This window comes from Cydia fagiglandana, chromosome 3, assembly GCF_963556715.1.
Source record: "Cydia fagiglandana chromosome 3, ilCydFagi1.1, whole genome shotgun sequence".
In the NCBI taxonomy this organism is placed as follows: domain Eukaryota; kingdom Metazoa; phylum Arthropoda; class Insecta; order Lepidoptera; family Tortricidae; genus Cydia; species Cydia fagiglandana.
In genome coordinates, this window is record NC_085934.1 from 3836139 (window position 1) to 3859145 (window position 23007).

Sequence of the window (23007 nt, forward strand, 5' to 3'; positions counted from 1 at the left end):
ATTGACGTATATAATTTTAAATGATAAATATTTAATAGAAATAGAATACCTAATAGCCGAGCCGAACATAATAGGTGAGACCAAAGCGCATCGTCTCCGCTGGCTTGGCCATCTCGAAAGGATGGGTGAAGATCGGGCAGCCAAAAGAGCCTACCTGGGTCGATCAACTGGGCGCCGTCCTGTTGGTCGTCCTAAATACCGTTGGGCAGATAGAGTGGAGGCAGATCTCCGTGAGCTCGGCGTCGGCGAAAGCTGGCGGGATACCGCTCTGGACCGATCAAAGTGGCGTGCTCTTGTGTTGGAGGCCAAGACTCATTTTGGGTCACCGCGCCAACAAAGTAAGTAAGTATAAGTAAATATTTAATAGCGTTCATTTGGATTTGTTTTGTAATGTTTTACATTAGTATTTTCGTTACGTTGGTGTGGTCAAAAATATTGTTACACTCGGTGGCAAAGTTTCGTTGTTCAACTCGTGCCTTGAAACAGTCTCCACGCTCAGGGCTCAGATTCCATTTTCGAACCACTCAGAGTTCGTAGTTCAATTTTGGAATTTTTCTTTTGCTTGACTATTAAAACACTTATTAATAAATAGAAGTAATAAAATAAATGCACTTATTACTCATACTAGCTGTTGCCCGCGACTTCGTCCGCGTGGAATCTTATCTTCAACATTTTACATCTTTAGTACCTATAATTTTCATATCCAAGCAATGTTGAAATAAAGTACTTTTCTTTTTTAGCAAGTTGTATGAAGTTTTAAGTCAAGTGGATTTTGATGTTGGTAGATGAAATTACTTTTCTTGTATTCTCATATTAATAGGTAGGTACCTATGCCCTTATACAAAGATTCAAGTTCCGCACTCACAAAATATCTGATCTCAAAAATGCTTGAATTAGTTTTCTTGTATTTTAATAATATATCTTTTAACGAAGTTTCAAATTCCTAGCTCAAAAGAAAACTTTAACCCCATACAAACTTTCATCCCCTTTTTAACCCTGTTAGAGGATGAATATTACAAAACGCTGAAATTACTTTTATTGTCTTCTAATTAGTGTCCGACCGAAGGTTCGGTTTCGGTTTCGGCCAGTTTCGGCCAAAAAATCATGTTTCGGCTGTAGTTTCGGTTTCGGCCAAAAAACGGCCGAACCTTTCGGCCGGGACGAAACTTACGAAATGGTACTTCGGAATAAGACCAAAAGTTGGGGAATAAGTAGGACAACAATATTAATAACTACATATTATACTGATTCATGTATAGGTACAGAAATTAATTGGTTTATTATGAAACACAATTCCACTAATGAGGGCGCCACTGGACGGTCGACGCAGTCTTAAGAGGCTTTCAATACCTATAACGCGCACACTGTCTAATTGTTTCGGAGTGAATGAGTGATTTTACCTCAATTTACTATTGGTTTGTGTTCCACATGTCCTCTACTTCAGCTTAGCCTTTGGCCTCGCTGCGCCATGCTCGGCCTGCGGTCTCGCTTTTTAATACAATGGACATTGATTGGAGTCTGTGCTCAACTACTTATCCTGAAGCCTGAAGCACGGCTTTGACTTCGCATGAAAGTTTGCCTCACTGGAGCACTTCGGACTTTTAGGCCCAGGTGAAGATTAGTACCCGGCCTTGCGATATTGTCAACATCAAATTTCGCGCTCGCGTTTTTGGTTGGTTTTTTGGCTGACCCTGTATCTACATGTTAACTTGACTGGTGAATGAATAGAGTTAGACCAAGAAAATTCTGCAATGATTTTGATAGCATACGCATTGCAACTCTAGTAATTTTCTTAAAAAACTGCTTAAGTAACATCAATATCAAGGATATTGGGTGTTGATAGCCCAATAATATGTGTATAAAAGGGGTTTTATGACATTTTTTCAACGATTTTAACAAGTCTACAAAAGTTTCGGTTTCGGCCGAAACTAGAGCCAAAGCCGAACATTCGGTTTCGGTTTCGGTTTCGGCAAAAAAACATGTTTCGGTCGGACACTACTTCTAATACTATCCCCAAATACAAAGATTCAAGTCCCGCGCTCGAAAATTTTTTTGATATCCATACAAACTTTCAACCCCCTTTTCACCACCTTGGGGGATGCATTTTCTAAAACGCTGAAATTAGTTTTCTTGTATTTAAATTTGATACTTTTTTACAAAGTTTCAAGTTCCTAACTTAAAATAAAATTTGCACCCGAAGACGAACTTTCATCCCCTTTTTAACCCCCTTAGGGGTTGAATTTCCAAAAACGTTGCAATCAGTTTTTTTGTAATCGGCTATTATGCCTTTCTACGAAGTTTCAAAGCATTTGTAATGGATTAAAATTTTCAACCCCTTTTTAACCCTGTTAGGGGATGAATTTTACAAAACGCTGAAATTACTTTTCCTGTCTTCTAATAATATCCCTAAATACAAAGATTCAAGTCCACCACTTGAAATTTTTTTTGATATCCATACAAACTTTCAACCCCTTTTTCACCACCTTAGGGGATGAATTTTCAAAAACGCTGAAATTAGTTTTCTTGTATTTTAATAATATATCATTTTACGAAGTTTCAAATTCCTAGCTTAAAAGAAAACTTTAACCCCATACAAACTTTCATCCCCTTTTTAACCCCCTTAGGGGTTGAATTTCACAAAATCGCTTCTTATCTCTTGTACACTTTATAAATGCAATCTGGTGTGCAAATTTCATCTTTCTGGCTTTTGTAGTTTCGGCTCTGCGTTGATGAATCAGTCAGTCAGTCAGTCAGTCAGGACACTTATGCATTTATATATATAGATTAGGTACCAAAAAGAGTCACGCTCTTAGGCAGAACTACCCACGTTTAATGAATATATAAAAACGCATATTTTTTAAATACTAAATTCTATAACACTATAATTTTAACCAACAACTGCCATGAAAAAACCCAACACTGCACAGAAGACGCAATTTGCCCGGCCCTGACCTGTTCATTGACACTATTTACAGTCATACCTATACATTTATAGTTACAGCTCGTTCGTAGCTAGTATAATATATGCCTCGTTAAGGAGACTTGCAGTGTCCACGAAGTGTAGTGTAACGATCTGTGTTTTGACGAGTCGAATCGGCCCCTTTACAGATGAAGCTTGACCAAGAGACAAATACGAATCTTAATTACTTGCCTTAAAACCCAATTTTGTTTAAACTATTAGGGCCACTTGCACCATTCACTAACCCGGGGTTAGCCAGTTAAAACTGAAGTTACCATGGTTACCAGTACAATTTGACACTGGATTAACGGTTTAACCGCTAAACCCTGGGTTAGTGGGTCGGTAAATGGCGCTACGTAAAATAACTTGTTACGAAGTCGATTACGAAGAATGGCCCTCGCATGTTCACTAGTCAGAGCGCAAATCATTGCCCCTCATCGCGTTCAACGTTCAAGCTCATAGTAGTGACAAGCTGACTAGTTTGCGTCCTCATTTCAGACAGAGCGCCCGCCGCACGCTTCTTAGTCAGTCATCAGTGTCAGTTTACGTACCTACATAAATAATAAATAAAAAAACTAAGCACCGCTAGTGTTCAAAACATGGGTGAAGTAAACAAGGACTTGCAAAGAGAAAGAGACAAATGCTCGTTCGATATAAAGGTTTTGACTACGTTCATAGATGGAACGCCGCAAAAGACATTGGAGCGTAAATATAGAGGTAAGAAATAACTGGCTAGAGAGACGAGCTTAGAGCGCGTTTCAGGTATTACCAGTAGATATTTACTATGAGACGTAGGTATTTAATAATTACTTGTTTTACAAGGGGCAAAGTTGTTGTTTAATTCCTCTGTTACTAATATTTATACCCGAACAAGGAAAACATCTCAAAAAAGAAATTTTATTTGGTTGTCAACTTGTCACTGTACGATATGTTTTGTGGTAAGTAACGAATTGACTAACATCAACTTTAGACAACCAGAACTACCGCACTATCTACTTCAGCTGTCATATTCTAGGCGCGAAGTTCTCCAAAAAAATAAGATATAGCCAAAAATATAGGTACTTAGGTACTCAGAGATGATTATTATTTTATTTCAGAAAAGATAATGTTAAGCGAGCGAGAGCTGTCAGAAGGAGTAGCGGAGGAGTACCTCGGCCATAAAGAGAGATACGAAAACAGCATTAGGAAATCTGTAATACTGTTCAAGTTGGTTCGTCGGTTGCAGGAAGAAGGCCGCTCTAACATCACGAACTATCGGTAAGAGGAGAGGAGTACCTAATAAGCCATAAGGAGATATATGACGACCAGTCTGGCCTATTGGGTACTGACGCTCCCTGCGAAGCCGATGGTCTTGGGTTCGAATCCCGGTAAGGGCATTTACCTATTTGTGTGATGAACACAAATATTTGTTCCTGAGTCATGGGTGTATTTTATGTATATACCTAAAGTATATGTTTATCTAGGTATATAGGTACCTAAGCGTGTTTATATCGTCGGCTAGTACCCAAATGCTATGCTTAGTTTGGGGCTAGGTCGATCTGAATAAGATGTCCCCAATATTTATTTATCTGTATTTATTTAATTAATTATTAATGAAAATCATCAATAAGTCAGTGAACTGTAGGTTCATTGGCTTCAGAAATGACGCTATGTTATCAATATGTATGATACCTAGCCATAGTACATAAAGTCGATATAAGTAGTTAGAGGTACCTAATATATTATTCTCTAACCGCCCATGGGGTACAAGTGGGAAACGTACCTTAAAAGGTAAAATAGTAGCATCATCATTTAGTTCGCGTGTACCTAATGGTGAACCTGGCCTCAACCTTTTAAATTCAAATCGAATCGGCGCGGATTATCACAACCGTAACTGGTCATTCACTGCATACAGTTGCATACATTTGCATAAGAAATTAGAAAGGGAAATTCGAAGTCATGCCATGCCTAAAAGCATTAATTTGATGTTTCATGTTCTTCAGTAGGTAAGACAATCAATTGATGTCAAATATGATCTTCAAATGTTGTACAGCTCAACTAAGAAAAGATTTTTAGGGATTCATCTCCTTAGAAGGGGAAATTCAACCTCTTTCATCCTCTGAAAATGGGATTAAATTTTTAACGACTTCTATGCGGACAAGTAAGTAGATATAAATATATATAACACAATTCCCTGGAACTATTGTTAATAGGTATACCTAGTAGATTGAACCCTTAACTCGACAACGTCCAACAGGCAATATAATAAGCATAACCTTTGACCCTCTTTTTGGATTTGTTTAACTATTGAGCGCCGAGGTTTGGACTTTCGATCTTCCGTGATTTGTGTCGGTTTATATTAACCAAAGGTCGAAAGGCACCCATTTCTGACTTGAGTTTATGGCGTTCTCGAAATCTAGGTTATCTAGGTACCACCAACTCAAAGCTGCTCTCAACACCAACGTATTTTTTTACAGAGACGTGATAAGCGGCCTCCTAGGCTCATCAAGCACACGAGATGGCTCACCATTCGGCGTGCACTACATCATGTTTATGCCGGCCATTCTCAACCAGGGTACGGAGGAGCAGCAGATGACGTGGCTGCCCAGGGCTTGGAACTGCAGTATCATTGGGAGCTACGCTCAGGTGGGTACATGATAGTGTGCACTACATCATGTTCATGCCAGCTATCCTCAACCAGGGCACGGAGGACAGCAGCAGATGACGTGGCTGCCCAGAGCTTGGAACTGCAGTATCATTGGGAGCTACGCTCAGGTGGGTACATGATAGAGTGCACTACATCATATTCATACTATCCTCAACCAGGGCACGGAGGAGCAGCAGATGACGTGGCTGCCCAGGGCGTGGAACTGCAGTATCATTGGGAGCTATGCTCAGGCGGGTACATGTTAGAGTGCACTACATCATGTTCATGCTATCCTCTACAAGGGTACGGAGGAGCAGCAGATGACGTGGCTGCCCAGGGCGTGGAACTGCAGTATCATTGGGAGCTATGCTCAGGTGGGTACATGTTAGAGTACACTACATCATGTTCATGCCATCCTCAACCAGGGTACGGAGGAGCAGCAGATGACGTGGCTGCCCAAAGCTTGGAACTGCAGTACCATTGGGAGCTATGCTCAGGTGGGTACATGTTAGAGTACACTACATCATGTTCATGCCATCCTCAACCAGGGTTCGGAGGACCAGCAGATGACGTGGCTGCCCAGGGCTTGGAACAGCAGTATCATTGGGAGCTATGCTCAGGTGGGTACATAATTATCATTGGGAGCTATGCTCAGGTGGGTACATAATTATTGGATTACTCTGTAAAGTGGTACTGTATACTTGATTATTAAATAAATAAATAAATAATAAAAATAAATAAATAATTGAGAGTGCACTACATCATATTCATGCTATCCTCTACAAGGGTACGGAGGAGCAGCAGATGACGTGGCTACCCAGGGCTTGGAACTGCAGTAGCATTGGGAGCTTCCTATGTGTAGACACTCCGAACGCAGGCCTAGGTCACGGGCCGTTGAATATTTAATTACTTTATCAATTTAGTACAGATATGTTGTTGACATGTAATTTATCAAAATTATTATGCTATTAACCTCAATACTGTAGCAACTGGATAATACTTGAACGAGCTTACCTGTTTTGCTACACCCTGTACTTGGCATGCAATAACACATAGGTTTGTATTATCTACTAGCTGTTGCCCGCGACTTCGTCCGCGTGGAATCTTATCTTCAACATTTTACATCTTTAGTACCTATAATTTTCATATCCAAGCAATGTTGAAATTAAGTACTTTTCTTTTTTAGCAAGTTGTATGAAGTTTTAAGTCAAGTGGATTTTGATGTTGGTTGCTGAAATTACTTTTCTTGTATTCTCATATTAGGTACCTATGCCCTTACACAAAGATTCAAGTTCCGCATTCCGCACTCACAAAATATCTGATCTCCATACAAACTTTCAACCCCTTTCTCACCACCTTGGGGGATGATTTTCAAAAATGCTTGAATTAGTTTTCATGTTTATTAATTTATTACCTTTTTTTTCTAAAAAGTTAAAGTTCCTAGCTTAAAATTAAATTTACACCCCAAGACGAATTTTCATCCCCTATTGCAACGTTTTTGGAAATTCAATCCCTAAGGAGCTATTAGGGATTGAATTTCCAAAAACGTTGCAATTACTTTTTTTTGTAATCGGCTATTATGTCTTTCTAAGAAGTTTCAAAGCATTTGTAATGGATTCAAACTTTGAACCCCATTTTAACCCTGTTAGGGGATGAATTTCACAAATCGCTGAAATCACTTTTATTGTCTTCTAATAATATCCCCAAATACAAAGATTCAAATCCCGCGCTCGAAAAAAATGCATGATCTCCATACAAACTTTCAACCCCGTTTTCACCACCATAGGGATGAATTTTCAAAAACGCTGAAATTAGTTTTCTTGTATTTTAATATAATACCTTTTTACAAAGTTTCAAGTTCCTAGCTTCAAATAAAATTTGCACCTGAAGACGAACTTTCATCCCCTTTTTAACCCCCTTAGGGGTTGAATTTCCAAGAACGTTACAATTACTTTTTTTTTTGTAATCGGCTATTATGCCTTTCTAAGAATTTTCAAAGCATTTGTAATGGATTTAAACTTTGAAACCCATTTTAACCCTGTTAGGGGATGAATTTCACAAAACGCTGAAATTACTTTTATTGTCTTCTAATAGTATCCCCAAATACAAAGATTCAAGTCCCGCGCTCGAAAAAATGTTTGATATCCATGCAAACTTTCAACCCCTTTTTCACCACCTTAGGGGATGAATTTTCAAAAACGCTGAAATAAGTTTTCTTGTATTTTAATTTAAAACGTTTTTACAAAGTGTCAAGTTCCTTGCTTAAAATAAAATTTGCACCCGCAGACGAACTTCCATCCCCTTTTTAACCCCCTTAGGGGTTGAAATTCCAAAAACGTTGCAATCACTTTTTTTTGCAATCGGCTATTATGCCTTTCTAAGATGTTTCAAAACCATTTGTAATGGATTCAAACTTTCAATCCCTTTTTAACCCTGTTAGGGGATGAATTTTACAAAACGCTGAAATTACTTTTCCTGTCTTCTAATAATATCCCTAAATACAAAGATTCAAGTCCCACACTCGAAAAAATGTTTGATATCCATACAAACTTTCAACCCCTTTTTCACCACCTTGGGGGATGAATTTTCTAAAACGCTGAAATTAGTTTTCTTGTATTTGAATTTGATACCTATTTACAAAGTTTCAAGTTCCTAGCTTAAAATAAAATTTGCACCCAAAGACGAACTTTCATCCCCTTTTTAACACCCTTAGGGGTTGAATTTCCAAAAACGTTGCAATCACTTTTTTTGTAATCGGCTATTATGCCCTTCTACGAAGTTTCAAAGCATTTGTAATGGATTAAAATTTTCAACCCCTTTTTAACCCTGTTAGGGGATGAATTTTACAAAACGCTGAAATTACTTTTCCTGTCTTCTAATAATATCCCTAAATACAAAGATTCAAGTTCACCACTTGAAAATTTTTTTGATATCCATACAAACTTTCAACCCCTTTTTCACCACCTCAGGGGATGAATTTTCAAAAACGCTGAAATTAGTTTTCTTGTATTTTAATAATATATCTTTTTACGATGTTTCAAATTCCTAACTTAAAAGAAAACTTTAACCCCATACAAACTTTCATCCCCTTTTTAACCCCCTTAGGGGTTGAATTTCTCAAAATCGCTTCTTATCTCTTGTACACTTTATAAATGCAATCTGGTGTGCAAATTTCAACATTCTGGCTTTTGTAGTTTCGGCTCTGCGTTGATGAATCAGTCAGTCAGTCAGTCAGTCAGTCAGGACACTTGCATTTATATATATAGATAGATAAATTGTAACTAAATACCTACAGATGTCAATCACAACGAAAAAATCAACGAAATCTGATGTATTTACAATTTATAGATTGTAACAATGTGGTACGTCCCACAATAAAAAAGGAAAAATATAGGTATTTAACATTTAGGTATGTTCTAGACTGAGCTGGGACACGGAACCTTCATCCGCGGGCTGGAGACGACCGCCACCTACGACCCCGACACCAAGGAGTTCGTGCTGCACAGCCCCACTCTCACTTCGTACAAATGGTGGCCCGGTGGATGTGAGTTCTGGATATAGTGTGACCTGCCAAGATATCATATTTAGAAATAAATATGAATAGTAAATAAAACATATGTACATCTAACTAGAGAGAGAGAGCTCAGCTTCATCAGCTACCTACTGCGTCGGACTTCGGATCCCGGAGTTCGCTTTTCGAGTTTTCTCTTCGGTATTGGCTTTTGTAAAACCATTGGCGCGATAGTTAGTTAGGTACCTATTCCCATCTACCGGGTTCAGGCTGAGGCCTCATATAAGTACGTTTATCTCCCACGTAATAGCTGCAAAGGGCGAAATCTTTTAACGCAAGTGAATTTTTTTTTTACTTTGATTTCCAGTGGGCCACACGGCCAACTACTGCATAGTGGTGGCCCAGCTGTACACAAAAGGCCAGTGCCACGGGATCCACTCGTTTATCGTGCAGGTCCGAGACGAGGACACACATGTGCCTTTGCCTGGGATTAAGGTATGTACTGCAAAGCAATTATAATTAGCAAATATATACTATCTGGCTTTTGAATTTAATGAACCTTGGTCGCACTTGGTAGAGATCTGCTGTTCAAAGTTTGATAATGATATTTGGGGGGTGGCGTTCTGTGGGTGTGGGTGTATGTGACAAGATTAGGTAGTTGTTCTTGTGTTTATAAACATCAAGGTTTTATGACAGATGCTCGAAAGGGATTCGCAAGGATCGATGTCAACTATAATTGAAACATGTAGAGCACGAGGGCGCGGGTACAATTACAATAAGCAATTAATGATAGAAGGAATTATGGTAACTATAAGAGTAGGTACCTTAAGTAAGTACCTAGGTACAATAATAGTAGGTAAATTAACCTTTTCTAGGTGGGAGACATCGGAGCCAAATTGGGCCTCAACTCAGTGGACAATGGCTTCCTAGGCTTCGACCATTTGAGGATACCGAGGGATCACATGCTGATGAAGCATGCACAAGTTTTGGAGGTAAGTACTACAGGTACCTGAGCACCTCTAAGTAGCCTAAATTGTTGTAAGTTGCGTTTTGATCTGCCTAGGTCGTCGTGGTGTTGCCTCCTGCCATAACACGCATAACAATTTCAAAGTCCATAAGTGATATAGGAAAAGCAGTTTCAAAATAATTTATTGTAAGAAAATATTGTACCCAAACAGTGGCGTAGCGTGAACTCATCTAGCCCTGGGCGAAATCACATCTGCGAGGCCCTTTTCTTTCACTGTGCCCGAAACGGCCTCGCCGAGGCCCCCCTTCGCCTACGCCTAGCTACGTAGTGGTGCCCAAATAATTGAATAGTAGGATTTCATAGGAGAATTTCGGAAAATATTTTAGCGAAAAAGTCCTTAAGGGTACAGAAATCCATCAAATTTCACGAAGAAGAATATCAAAATACCCCATTCGCCAGTACCCCAATGACTTTTGATTATTTGTATTACTGAAGAATAAAATATTTTGTAATGTTTGGCTATTCTTGACAACTTCTGTTTCAACTATAGGATGGCACATACGTCCGGAACGCAAGGAACACCAAGCTGAACTACGGTGCCATGGTGTTCGTGCGGGTGGTGATCGTGTACGACATGGTCAACTACCTGTCGAAGGCGGTCACCATCGCCACGCGCTACTCGGCGGTGCGGCGGCAGAGCCAGCTGAAGGAAGGGTAACTTATCACAAAAGATAAATCTGTCAACATACTTGATCTTGATACGGTTAGGCCCAGTTGCACCAACCACATTGAACAGTCTGATTAACGTCAAACAGCAGTGAAGTATGAAATTTACCATACAAAACAATTTTGCGAACACTTTAACGGATGACCGACGGTTCGTTGCAACCGACCCTTAGGGCTTACGTACCCCCTTTTTAAATGTGGACCAATTTTTCCTATTCCAAAATAATTGGTGTGGAGACAACAACATACTTTACTCTTTGGACAACAAGCGTCTACCGATAGCCCAATGGGCTGATATAGAAAGAAAGTCCATCGTGTAAAAAATATTGGGGTGCTTTTACCTCAAGACAAACACACGAATATCTTTTTTATTTTCAGCATGTTATAGACTCTGCCAAAGTAAAGACGTTCAAAAGAACTTTCAAAAATTATTTCCAGAGAACCAGAACCACAAATCCTCGACTACGTAACGCAACAACACAAGATCTTCATCGGCATCGCGGCGTGCCACGCGCTGAGGCTCACCGCCAACATGCTGTGGGAGACGTTCCATGACGTCACAGAACAGCTGGTGGACGGGAACCTGGAGAGACTGTCGGAGGTACACTGGCGTTAAAAAGTGCATTGACATGTTTCAACCGTAATATTAAGGCATTACGGTCGACACCTATCCATGCACTTTTGAACGCCACCGCCAACATGCTGTGGGAGACGTCCCATGACGTCACCGAACAGCTGGTGGACGGGAATCTGGAGAGACTGCCGGAGGTACACTGGCGGTCAAAAGTGCATTGACATGTCATGTGTCAAGTCAACCGCAATATTTAAAGGCATTACAGTCGACACCTATCCATGCACTTTTGAACGCCACTGTACTTACCAAATACCAGCAGCAGTTTCCACTTTGCTTCTTTAAACTTGCCACTGCTGGCATATTGCCGAAGTGAATGTTTACACTCTACTCATTCCTCTGTTGCTGTCAGAATATTGCGATGTCGTGATCCGAGAAGAAAATGCCGCTACGGATAGAATGCAAATACTCACTACTCATTGTCGGTACCTACTCCTGACGTTGCTGGTCCTTTCAGTCGTACCCGAAATACCGCCTTTGACGATGTCAATGGCATGGCGGTATGCTCTTGCCGATGTATATGACCATCGGGTCATCGGCAAGAGCATGAGCAGGAAGGCTCACGTATTGTCCCTACTTCCTGCCCCTCATAGCAATAACGTGTCAACGGCTTATAAAAATGATACAAGTTCCTTCTTAGCTTTCCTCCTAGCGAGTATTATATTCTTTGCTTCTTAGTGAGGTCTATGGGTTTCAAACTGCCCTGTGAGCCTTATATAGTATTGATATTGGACGGTAATTAGCCATATCACTCGAATCACCCGATTTAAAAAGAGGTATGACTTTGCTATATTTCATAAGATCTGGAAAGACTCCTTGTGAAATTGAAATATTATAAATTACGGCTAAGTAAGGCGCTATTACGTCCAAGACATGACTAATGACTCTAACGGATGTTCCCCATAAGTCTTCCGTTTTCTTTAAATTGAGTGACTTGAATGTTTTAACAATAATTGCTGAATCTACTAGACTAAACTCAAAGTTAATATTACATTTCTTAACATTAGCACAAAGTAAGGAATGAGCTCGAGACGAAGATGAATGTAGACATTTCGTGGTATTAATAGCTATTTTAGAAAAATAATCTTCGAATGCCGAGGCAACATCGTTGTTTGACATGGTCTGTTGTTTATCCGAGACAATGTTGACTTGACAATCGCGTGATTTACATTTACCAGCTTCCTTATTTATAATATTCCATGTTGTCTTCACTTTGTTGTCCGACACTTTCAGTTTAGAACTTGTATAGTTTGCTTTGGCTGTTAAACACACTCTCTTGAAGATTTTTGAGTAGTTCCTCACATAGTCCAGGAAATCTGTATTTTTGTTCAGCTCTCTCTCACTATAGCCCAGTAGGTTAAGTACTTCCTGAATTATCCCTAGTTGTACTAAAGTCATGCAATAAATGGTGTCTTGTTACAGTTACACGCCTTAGCCTGCTGCCTAAAAGCCGTCAGCACAGCCGACACCACCATGTACGTGGAGCGCTGCCGGCTCGCTTGCGGCGGACACGGCTACATGCAGTCCTCCAACCTGCCCATGACGTACGGATTGGTCACCGCCGCCTGCACTTACGAGGGAGAGAACACGGTGCTACTGCTGCAGACTGCTAGGTGAGAATTACTTAATATGGCCCACGGACCCACGGATTACCAGAGGGTCTACCGCGAACTACGTTCGACGTGTTGCCTCCCTGTCACACTTACGTACGAATTTACAAGTGCGACAGAGAGGCAACACGTCGAACGTGGTTCGCGGTAGGCCCTAAGTTCGCCGGACGATATCAGTCTGTCAGTTGTTTAATTGGGACTGTCACCTTTTGCATTAAACTGACAGGCTGATATCGTCCGGCGAACTGGTAATCAGGGGAAATCTTAAGATTTCTTTCAAAGAAACGAAAACGGTTGATATGGCAAACACAAATGGACCAAGGAAAAATAACAAAACTGGATATTTAGGTAAACGCTTTTCATTTAAACCCCTACCTAAACTTTATATTTGTCATGCTGCTTTCAGGTATTTAGTGAAGACCTGGCAGACCGGCATGGAGAACCTGACTCCAACTCTGGCCTACTTCAAGACAGCCAGCTCTCCTGGCTTCTCACGGTGGGAGAACTCCGTCGATGGTATTGTTCGGGGGTTGCAGAAGGTCGCTATGGGGTTAGTCACCTTTAAACCCACACGTCCTGGGGTGTTTATAAAATTCTTTGCTATAATCTCCTAGGTGCATTCACCTCATTCAACTGTCATAGTCTCATAGTGAAGAATTTTCACTATGCGATTAATCGAATAGTAAATAGCGTTTTCTTTTACTCGTTTTCTTGACATTGAAGAAATAGTTTAGTCTGACCTTCCAACCTAGAGGGGAAACTAGGCGGTTTCGACAAGATGTTTCTCTTTTTAGAAGAGCAATCTGGTAAATACATATTAAATCCAAATGATATTTTACACATACGTTCCAAGAAACTTAGGTTCTCTGTTCGTAGACGATTTCCTCTACAAAGCGGGAAAACACTGGGATCGGCTACGAGCGTAGCGCTACGTAAACGTTGGCAGGGAATGTGTCAACTGCTTATCCAACAGCCCTCATTATGATGTCTGAAATATTATGTAGTCAAAAAAAGTTTTACTAAACAATCTAATAGTTATTTGTTTTACAAGGGTGCAAAGTTGTTGTTTAACCGCTCGTGCTAATATTAATACCCGAGCAAGCGAAAGATTCCAAAATTGAACCACGAGCGTAGCGAGTGGTTCGAATAATGGAATCTTGAGCGTTGCGAGGGTTTCAAAGCACGAGGGTTAAACAAAATTTGCCCCCGAGTGAAACACAAATTTTTTCACCACACCAACCCGAAGCAAATATAAAATATCAAACAAAATCCACAAACATCTCAAAGCGTCCACACTCAAGGCTCAGAAGATGCGGTAAGTCCGCCACCAACGTCGTCAAATGGCAGCCCTCAATTAGACGCCCAAAAAAATGCAGTAAGTCCGCCACAAACATCTCAAAGCGTCCACACTCAAGGCTCAGAAGATGCGGCAAGTCCGCTACCAGCGTCGCCAAATGACAACCCTCAATTACGAGTAGGCTTAAATAATGCAACCAGTCCGCCGCCAGCCTCTCCAAGCATCGACCTGCCACACACTCATGACAATGTCACTCAACGTCGTCGGCCGATATTGCCGTCAGACACGTCCTGCTCGTCACCTGAATCTTGCTACTTGAATACAAGCCTGCAATCAGAAATAGACCTTATGAATGACAGTATCTACAGTATGCCAGAGCTTTCGATAGATAATGAGGAAATTGAAACTTTGAAAAATCAAATACAAGGTTTACAAAGCGAATTACAAAGTGCTCATGAAGAAATATGTACTTTATCATCAGAAAATAATGCATTACGCATACAATTAGAAACACTTGTGAAGAAAAATAACACGTATAAAAAAGTCGCACTATCACTTACCAGTCCAACCTCAATTAATAAGAGCAGACGAAGCAGTACACCGGCAAAAAAAAACACATCGTTGACTAGCATAAAGCACAATACAGATATTAATTTAACACACATTCCGTCACGTCAGCCTGCCAAACAACCAGCGAGCTGCAGGAATGACCTGCCAAGGCAAAACATGTCACAGATAACTGGCAATATTACTGAAGGAAAGAGCTACGCTAACGCACTTACGAATAAAGCATGCTCACGGATACCCAATGTAATTAAGCCCAAATTGTGCATTTTAGGTACCGAAACAAATAACAACACGTTAACTATTATGAAATCTAATTACGAAAACTACGACTGGTATCATCATTGTATACAAGGCGCTGGAGTATTAACACTATTAAAAAATATTGAGACTAGACTAAAAAGTTACACACAGAACGATTACTGTGTCTTGCTTATTGGAGAGCACGATTTTTTAACTACAGCCCACTACATAAAAATCGTTCATGATATTAAAATGAAATTAGAACTAATAAAACACACGAATGTCATTATAATTTCACCTACTTACATATGTGGAGCACAATTATATAACTGCCGAGTAAAGTGGTTTAACCATCTTCTACACCGAAACACTGTTGACCTCGAACATGTTTATTTTATCGACTCGAACTTAGACCTTAATTACGCAATGTTTTCACCGTATACAGGCAAAATTAAATATAACGGATTAAGACACATCCACAGAAACATAAGACAATTGATACACGAGGACTTCGGAAATAAATACATCACGACATCGCCCATTCCTGCAACTGAGGTATCTACTACACAGCCTATGACAAGACCATATTCGCAGACCACGACTCCTACTGCTCATGCTCCGTTCCAGAGAAACTACATAACGGTCAAAGAGTCTTATACGCAGACGACCCCCAGGACCCCCCTGAGATTAAAAGCAAATGAGGATTTTTTTTCTATACCTCCATCTACGTATTACATCAGAACATAGCGGGTTTAATAAACAAAGCAGATGCGTTATCAGTCCATTTAGATGAATTTGAAGAGAAACAGAGACCTATTGATGTAATATGCATTTCTGAACACTTTATGATGGAGGAGCTAGGGGACCTGCTGACTATACCGAACTTTAAACTAGCGTCTTCCTTTTGCCGCGACCAGCGTAGGGGTGGCGCATGTATATTGGTTAGATTGCAACACGAGTATAATGAACTAACCGATGTAAAAAAACTGTCCGTAACAGGTTTAATGGAATGTTGTGCAATTGAATTGGTACGTCATAAAATTGTTATAATATGTATGTATAGACCTCCGCAGTCAAACGTTACTCTTTTCTTTGAACATCTTGAGAAATTACTTAAAAAAATATGCAATAGTACAAGTAAAAGAGTAATATTATGCGGAGATTTAAATATTAATATATTGTGTCGTAATAAAAACTCCCTAGAACTTGAAAACCTTCTATTAAGTTATAATCTACAATTAGAAATAAGGGAGCCAACTAGAATATGCAGTAACACATGTCTAGATAATTTCGCAGGCAATATTAAAGGATGTAAGGCAGAAGTTATAGACCTTGGTTTGTCGGATCATACTGCTCAATTACTAAAATGCCCAGTAAGGAAAACTTGTTCGATTAGCACATGGCGCATACCTAAGCGTGATTTCAGTTCAGAAAATATAGAACTGTTTAAAAAATGTCTTGGCAGTCTGTCTTTTTCTGAAGTAGCGGAATTAAATAATGTAAACATGGCATTTGACTCCTTTCTGGATACGTTTTCTTGTCTGTACAACCTTTGTTTTCCAATGATGAGTATAAAAGTTAAATCTACTCGAAAATTTAAGTGGATATCTCATGGCATCAAGATATGTAGTAAAAAGAGAAGGTCCATGTTATGGGAGTACCGTTTATGTCCCACTGCCCAGAATAGAGATAGGTTTAAATTATATAATGCTAGATTTAAGAAAATTTTGACTCTAACGCAACGCTCACAAAATGATCACTTCATTAAATCTGCGAGTAATAAATCCAAGGCTACATGGCAAGTAATAAATAAAACTAAGCAGCAGTTCCCTAAGGAACCTATTCAAAAAATTATTAGAGATGATGATACTATTATTACAGATCCAACAGACATAGCAAATGAGTTCAATAACTTTTTTACTGATCAAACGCCATCAGCCCGACAAAAATATGACATAAATGTAAACTGCATTCAGTCTATGTACATGAAACCAACTGTCCCTCATGACATCTTCACAATAATTAAGTCTTTGAAAAACACTAACAGTGTCGGACATGACAACATATGCACTAAAGTTGTAAAGGAAGTTGCACACATAATTGCTGTCCCTCTTAGTTATATTATTAATTTAAGTATTGCAACTGGAGTGTATCCCGATAACTTAAAGTCTGTTATTGTAAAGCCATTACATAAAAAAGGTGAAAAAACAAACATAAAAAATTACAGGCCTATTGCTCTGGCAACAATTTTCTCAAAAATCTTTGAAAAAGTTATATACGAGGCACTGTACAGTTACTTAGATAAATTTAAACTTTTTGCAACAGAACAAAAAGGTTTCAGAAAACAGAAAACAGTAAATATGGCCATATTTGATCTCGTACAGCCCATTATAGATGCTATGGATAGGCGTAATTATATTTGTGCAGTCTTCATGGACATGACTAAGGCCTTTGATTACGTAGACCATACAATTCTCTTAAAAAAACTTAATGCATATGGAATACGAGGAAATGTGTTGGATTTATTCAGGTCATATTTAAGTAACAGAGATCAATATACAGAGCTCACTCAAATTTGTTTGAGGACTAAGCATCAAAAGTCTTTTCAATCAGAAAAACGTAAAATAAAGTATGGTGTGCCGCAAGGAAGCGTTCTTGGTCCTTTGCTGTTTTTACTTTATATCAATGACCTTCCACGAAACATCAAATATCCCATGGTCCTGTTCGCTGATGACAGTACCGTTATAATAGAATGTAAAGATATTTATCACTATGAATCTGAAATTAATAATACAATTGTTGACATAATTAAATGGCTTAATATAAATAATTTATTGATAAATCTAGATAAGACTAAAATTATCCATTTCTACCAACGTAAAATACCTCCTCCAATTTGCTGTAAATATGAAGGTCAATGTATAGAGTCTGTTGCCGACACAAAGTTTTTAGGAGTACAAATTGATGAAAATTTATCTTGGAAATCCCATACAGAAGAAATGTGCAAAAAACTTAGTCAGTATGCCTATGCCCTACATATATTAGCCAAAAAAGCAAGTCCTCACGCGGTTCTAGTAGCATATCATGGTTTTGTAGCCTCAAAGCTGCGGTATGGTATTATCTTTTGGGGAAATTCCACAAATAGAGAATTAGTTTTTAAGGCACAAAAGAGGTGCATTAGAGCAATGTGTGGAATCAAAACACCCGACAGTTGCGTACCGTATTTCAAGGACTTAAAAATTTTGACGATGCCCTCACTTTTCATTTTTGAAGTGATAATGTTTGTAAAAAACAATGCAAGCTTGTTCAAAAAACATGTTGATGTTTCTCACAGAAATCTGAGAAACAAGCATGTACACAATCTGTGCACAATTCCTGCAAATACATCATTGTTGCGAAAGAGTGTGTATTACTTGGCCAGTAAAATATATAACAAATTGCCGATTATCTTTAAGTCACTAAGTATATTCGAATTAAAAAATAAGCTAATGACATTATTGATTGATAAATGCTATTATTCCATTACAGATTATTTAAATGATGACTTAGAATGATCATATACTATGACAATTTGTTTTATCTTTTTAATAGGCATTAAATTGACATAATATTTATTAATTATACATAATGATACTAAATAATAATAATAGAAATCTATATTTTATATTACATCTATTAATTCTTATAACTATGTACTTGTACCTGATATTCATTATTGAATTGACATAGCTGTAAGTAGGATTACACTGTTACTCGTACGCGATGAGCATGATAGTTTAGTTTCTAGTATTAAGTTCAATGTTTTTGTACGCCGTTTGGTAAAATATAGTGAAACTGTACATATATAAACTGACCACCACTGTAATTCTACCTATATTTACAAATAAAACACTTACTTACTTACTTACTTACTTAAAATCAAACCAAATCAAATCCAAGTTGGTGTTATTAAATATTTTTCATCCAAAATCATCATTTAAAAGTCAATTCTACCAGCAAACATAAGAAAACAACTCAAAATTGGCGTTTGATTACTTTGCCTCACATGTGAATAAAATGCAACTTGGCTATCCGTTTTTGAAGTACAAAGTAAGCCTTTCCGAGCTGAAGTGGTGAAAACATAATTATTTTGGCAACATTGCAGAAAAGTGGCAACATGCGTTAAGAACTTGAAGAAACGCGTTGACTCCGGGATGCCGCCTGAAGACGCTTGGAACTCGACCTCGGTCCAACTGGTCTCAGCGGCTGAAGTAAGCCATTCATGAATTAATTAGCTTAATACACAACTGAACCATCCATACTTGCATAGATATCAGCCACGCCAAGATTTTACCCCAAGCGTAGTAGCATGTGTCTAATTGTGTGTGTGTGTAACTGTGTAGTGTAAAGTAGGTACTTGTTTCTTAGTCTCTACGACTTTTCAAACAATGTCACTGCCAAGTTGGTACACTGTGTTGGTGGACTGGGGGGGGGGGGGGCTTCTTGGTTGCCTACCATCATGCCGGTGATTACTATTTTTTTTATAGGCTGTCAGTAAATACTTCGACGAACTATGAGGCTCAAAGAACCTTGGGACAGGATTGCTGTTGTGTGTATAGTTCGTTTTTTTAGCATTAGAAAGAACTTGAAAGAAGGTAAGCGATCTTGACATGTCTTTTAATTGAAAAACGCTTTTTAAAAATCAGCAACTATTACTTATGAAAGCAGAAGAATATAAATGATCGTATTCATAATTGTTACATATTTGCCGTAACTTATTTTTTAAATGTGTTTTTCAATTAAAAGACACATCAAGATTGTTTACCTTATTATTTCTAATGCTAAAAAAAAACGAACTATAGACCTTAAAAAAATCTCCTTCAAGATCGAGACGTGCTTTAATTCTCACTAAGCACGAGCTTGATCGTTGAGCTTGAAAACTTCTAAAATTGAATGAATTGTTCTAAATTGATTCCAGGCACACTGCCGAGTTATAATAACGTCCACATTCCACGACGAGATCAAGAAACTGGACTCGAGCGTGCCAGCTGAAGTGCGTCTAGTGCTGCAGCAACTAGTTGAGCTGTACGCTCTCTACTGGGCGCTGGAGAAACTCAACGATCTGTTACTGGTAAGGTTATGATCACATATACACAGATCTGTTCTTAGATGGGGCAAACAAGCAAATATTCTCGACGTATACCCCCTCGCATATCGGTATATCGGTATGTCGGTGTATCGGTGGCATATCGGTATGGGTGAAGATCGAGCGGTTTGGAGAGCGTACTCGGGCCGTCCAGATGGTCGTCGACCGGTTGGGCGTCCTGGGTATCGCTGGTGCGGTGAGGTCGTAAAGGTCTGAACGAGCTCGGGGCCGTCGAATGGACAGAAACGGCGCTAGACAGAGAAGCATGGCGTTCCTTAGTATCAGAGGCCAAGATCCACTTCGGGTCGCTGCGCCACGGCAGTAAGTAAGTATTACCCCCTCGTGCAGGCCGGGGTGCAGGCAGACCGAAAAGGAGATGGCGGGACGACTTGGACGCATTTTATCCGAGGCGGGAAAGTATAAACGATAAGGTCAGTGTAGGAAAGGAGGGGAGGCCTTTGCCCAGCAGTGGGACACTGAACTAGGCTAACAAAAAAAAATACCTCCTCCCTTTATTTTGCTTGGTGTTTTATATGACCCTGTAGACAGACGTATTGTCCATTATGAGATTAAAACACCATGATATCAACATTATCAATGTATACATGACTGGTGGCCATGATTTGTTATATGATATCAATTTGGACTCAAGAGTGTAGGAGTGTTGAGAATAGCTGTGGAATTTGCCCCTATGATAAGTTTCAGTATTTGTAAATAGCCTAATGCTGTGGGCACTTACCTACTGTTCTCAATTCAATAACATTCTTCAATTTGGTTGTATTTACATGTTCCAGTACACAAGTATATCGTCGCACGACGTAGACGAGCTGCAATACTGGTACGAAGAACTGCTGGCGAAGATACGACCCAACGCCGTGGGGCTGGTCGACGCCTTCGACATCATAGACGGCGTGAGTATACCGTTGACTGCCGTTAGGATGCGATTCAGCGATGTCTGCAAGCCAGAAATATGTTGCTAGTGGTGGTATCCCTTCTGTCCAATTTCTTGGTTATGCTACCATCAACCGATGTCCAAACCCCCCCAATTTGAAATGACGTGACAATGACAATAAGATAGACTTGATTCTAGATCTGAGGGCCTACCGCGAACCACGTTCGACGTGTTGCACTTGTAAATTCGTACGTAAGTGCGACAGAGAAGCAACACGTCGAACGTGGTTCGCGGTAGGCCCTCTGCAATTAAGGTGTGCGAAAGTGTTTGTTTGGGAAAAGTCTGACTAAGCATTTGTCAGATGAACACACCTATATTTTGTATTCTATAGATAGTACAACCATAACTATAGTATCTATATAACTTGCAGATCCTGCAGTCAACGCTGGGCGCGTACGACGGGCGCGTGTACGAGCGGCTCATGGAGGAGGCGCTCCGGAGCCCGCTCAACGCCGAGCCCGTCAACCAGAGTTTCCACACACACCTCAAACCCTTCATGCAGGGGAAACTGTGATTTCAACTCTAACTTCACAGTGATAGAGTCCACAATAGCTTGGAATTAAAACCTAAAAAAGATATTGATATAACATCCGCTCAACGCCGAGCCCGTCAACCAGAGCTTCCACACACACCTCAAACCCATCATGCAGGGGAAACTGTGATTTCAACACTAACTTCACAGTGATAGAGTCCACAATAGCTTGGAATTAAAACCTAAAAAAGATATTGATATAACATCCGCACAACGCTGAACCCGTTAATGAGAGTTTCCACAAATACCTGAAGCCCTTCATGCAGGGGAAACTGTGATATATATTTATACAGGATGGCTAAAAAATAACTGCATTCCCTTTGCCAGGGAGGTTTTGGGATTATACTGAGCAACTTTTACTATGGGTCAAACCCCGAAATCGCGTAAAATTTGGCTGTTTAATACGTTTTGACTGATCGGCGCCGTCGGATACGGATTTTCTATGTGAGGGATTTTTTTGCGATTTCGGGGTTGGTCCCATAGTAAAAGTTGATGCTCAGTCAGTATGATCCCAAAACTTCCCTGGCAACGGGAATGCAATTATTTTTTAGCCACCGTGTATTGTATACCTACTTACCTATACTTACCGAAGTCTGAGACAGAACATATTAGAATATTTTATACGTTTGTTAATTGTTTTGGAAGTAAAAATGTTGAATATGCCACTTACGGTTGTCTATTGTTTGTCCGAAAATTATATAAAATAATACTCATATGCCCGAATTTTATTTGCCCGAATTGTTTGTTTACCATAAAAATGATGTGACATACTCTTTGTTTACCCGATTATTAGATTCCAGAACGTACGAGTGCCATACGTGTTGTTGTCCATATTATTAATTGTAATAATACTATTTAATAGAATATTTAACCTCACCTAACCCACTTTTCCACTAATATTTCTTTTCTGTAAGGGTCGCAGTTCAAACCTAACCTAACCCATTTTTCTAGTAGCATTTGGTTTCTGTAAGGGTCGCAATTCAAACCTAACCTAACCCACTTTTCTGATAGCATTTATTTTCTGTAAGGGTTGCAGTTCAAACCTAACCTAACCTACTTTTCTAGTAGCATTTATTTTCTGTATGGGTCGCAGTTCAAACCTAACCTAACCCACTTTTCCAGTAGCATTTCTTGTCTGTAAGGGTCGCAGTCCAAACCTAACCTAACCCACTTTTCCAGTAGCATTACTTTTCTGTAAGGGTCGCAGTTCAAACCTAACCTAACCCATTTTTCTAGTAGCATTTGGTTTCTGTAAAAAAAATAT

At 39.4% G+C, this 23007-nt stretch overlaps 1 protein-coding gene across 5 annotated transcripts; it reads left to right on the forward strand.

Annotated features, from left to right (window-relative positions):
• The first annotated feature begins 3467 nt into the window (after positions 1–3467).
• On the forward strand, positions 3468–21983 carry LOC134679846 (probable peroxisomal acyl-coenzyme A oxidase 1). 5 transcript variants are annotated; one of them, XM_063538751.1, is made up of 14 exons: positions 3468–3676; positions 4057–4216; positions 5416–5584; positions 9006–9129; positions 9464–9591; positions 9972–10088; positions 10614–10777; positions 11228–11390; positions 12843–13033; positions 13437–13580; positions 19279–19384; positions 20092–20244; positions 21054–21170; positions 21582–21983. In XM_063538751.1, exons 1-14 carry the CDS (start codon positions 3559–3561, stop codon positions 21723–21725), a joined length of 1998 nt encoding a protein of 665 aa, XP_063394821.1. In that variant the 5' UTR covers positions 3468–3558; the 3' UTR covers positions 21726–21983. The 5 variants fall into 5 exon arrangements, with proteins under 5 accessions (XP_063394821.1, XP_063394822.1, XP_063394824.1 ...); XM_063538752.1 differs by lacking the exons at positions 3468–3676; positions 4057–4216; positions 5416–5584 and adding an exon at positions 5607–5713; XM_063538754.1 differs by lacking the exons at positions 3468–3676; positions 4057–4216; positions 5416–5584 and adding an exon at positions 5757–5959.
• The last annotated feature ends 1024 nt before the right edge of the window (positions 21984–23007 follow it).

Excerpts from the sequence above, each read along its gene's own strand:
- LOC134679846 (XM_063538751.1), top strand. The coding sequence starts at position 3,559 with ATGGGTGAAGTAAACAAGGACTTGCAAAGAGAAAGAGACAAATGCTCG. Across the intron at positions 3,677-4,056 it reads ATTGGAGCGTAAATATAGAG|AAAAGATAATGTTAAGCGAG; the intron begins GTAAGAAATAAC and ends ATTTTATTTCAG. Across the intron at positions 13,034-13,436 it reads CTACTGCTGCAGACTGCTAG|GTATTTAGTGAAGACCTGGC; the intron begins GTGAGAATTACT and ends TGCTGCTTTCAG.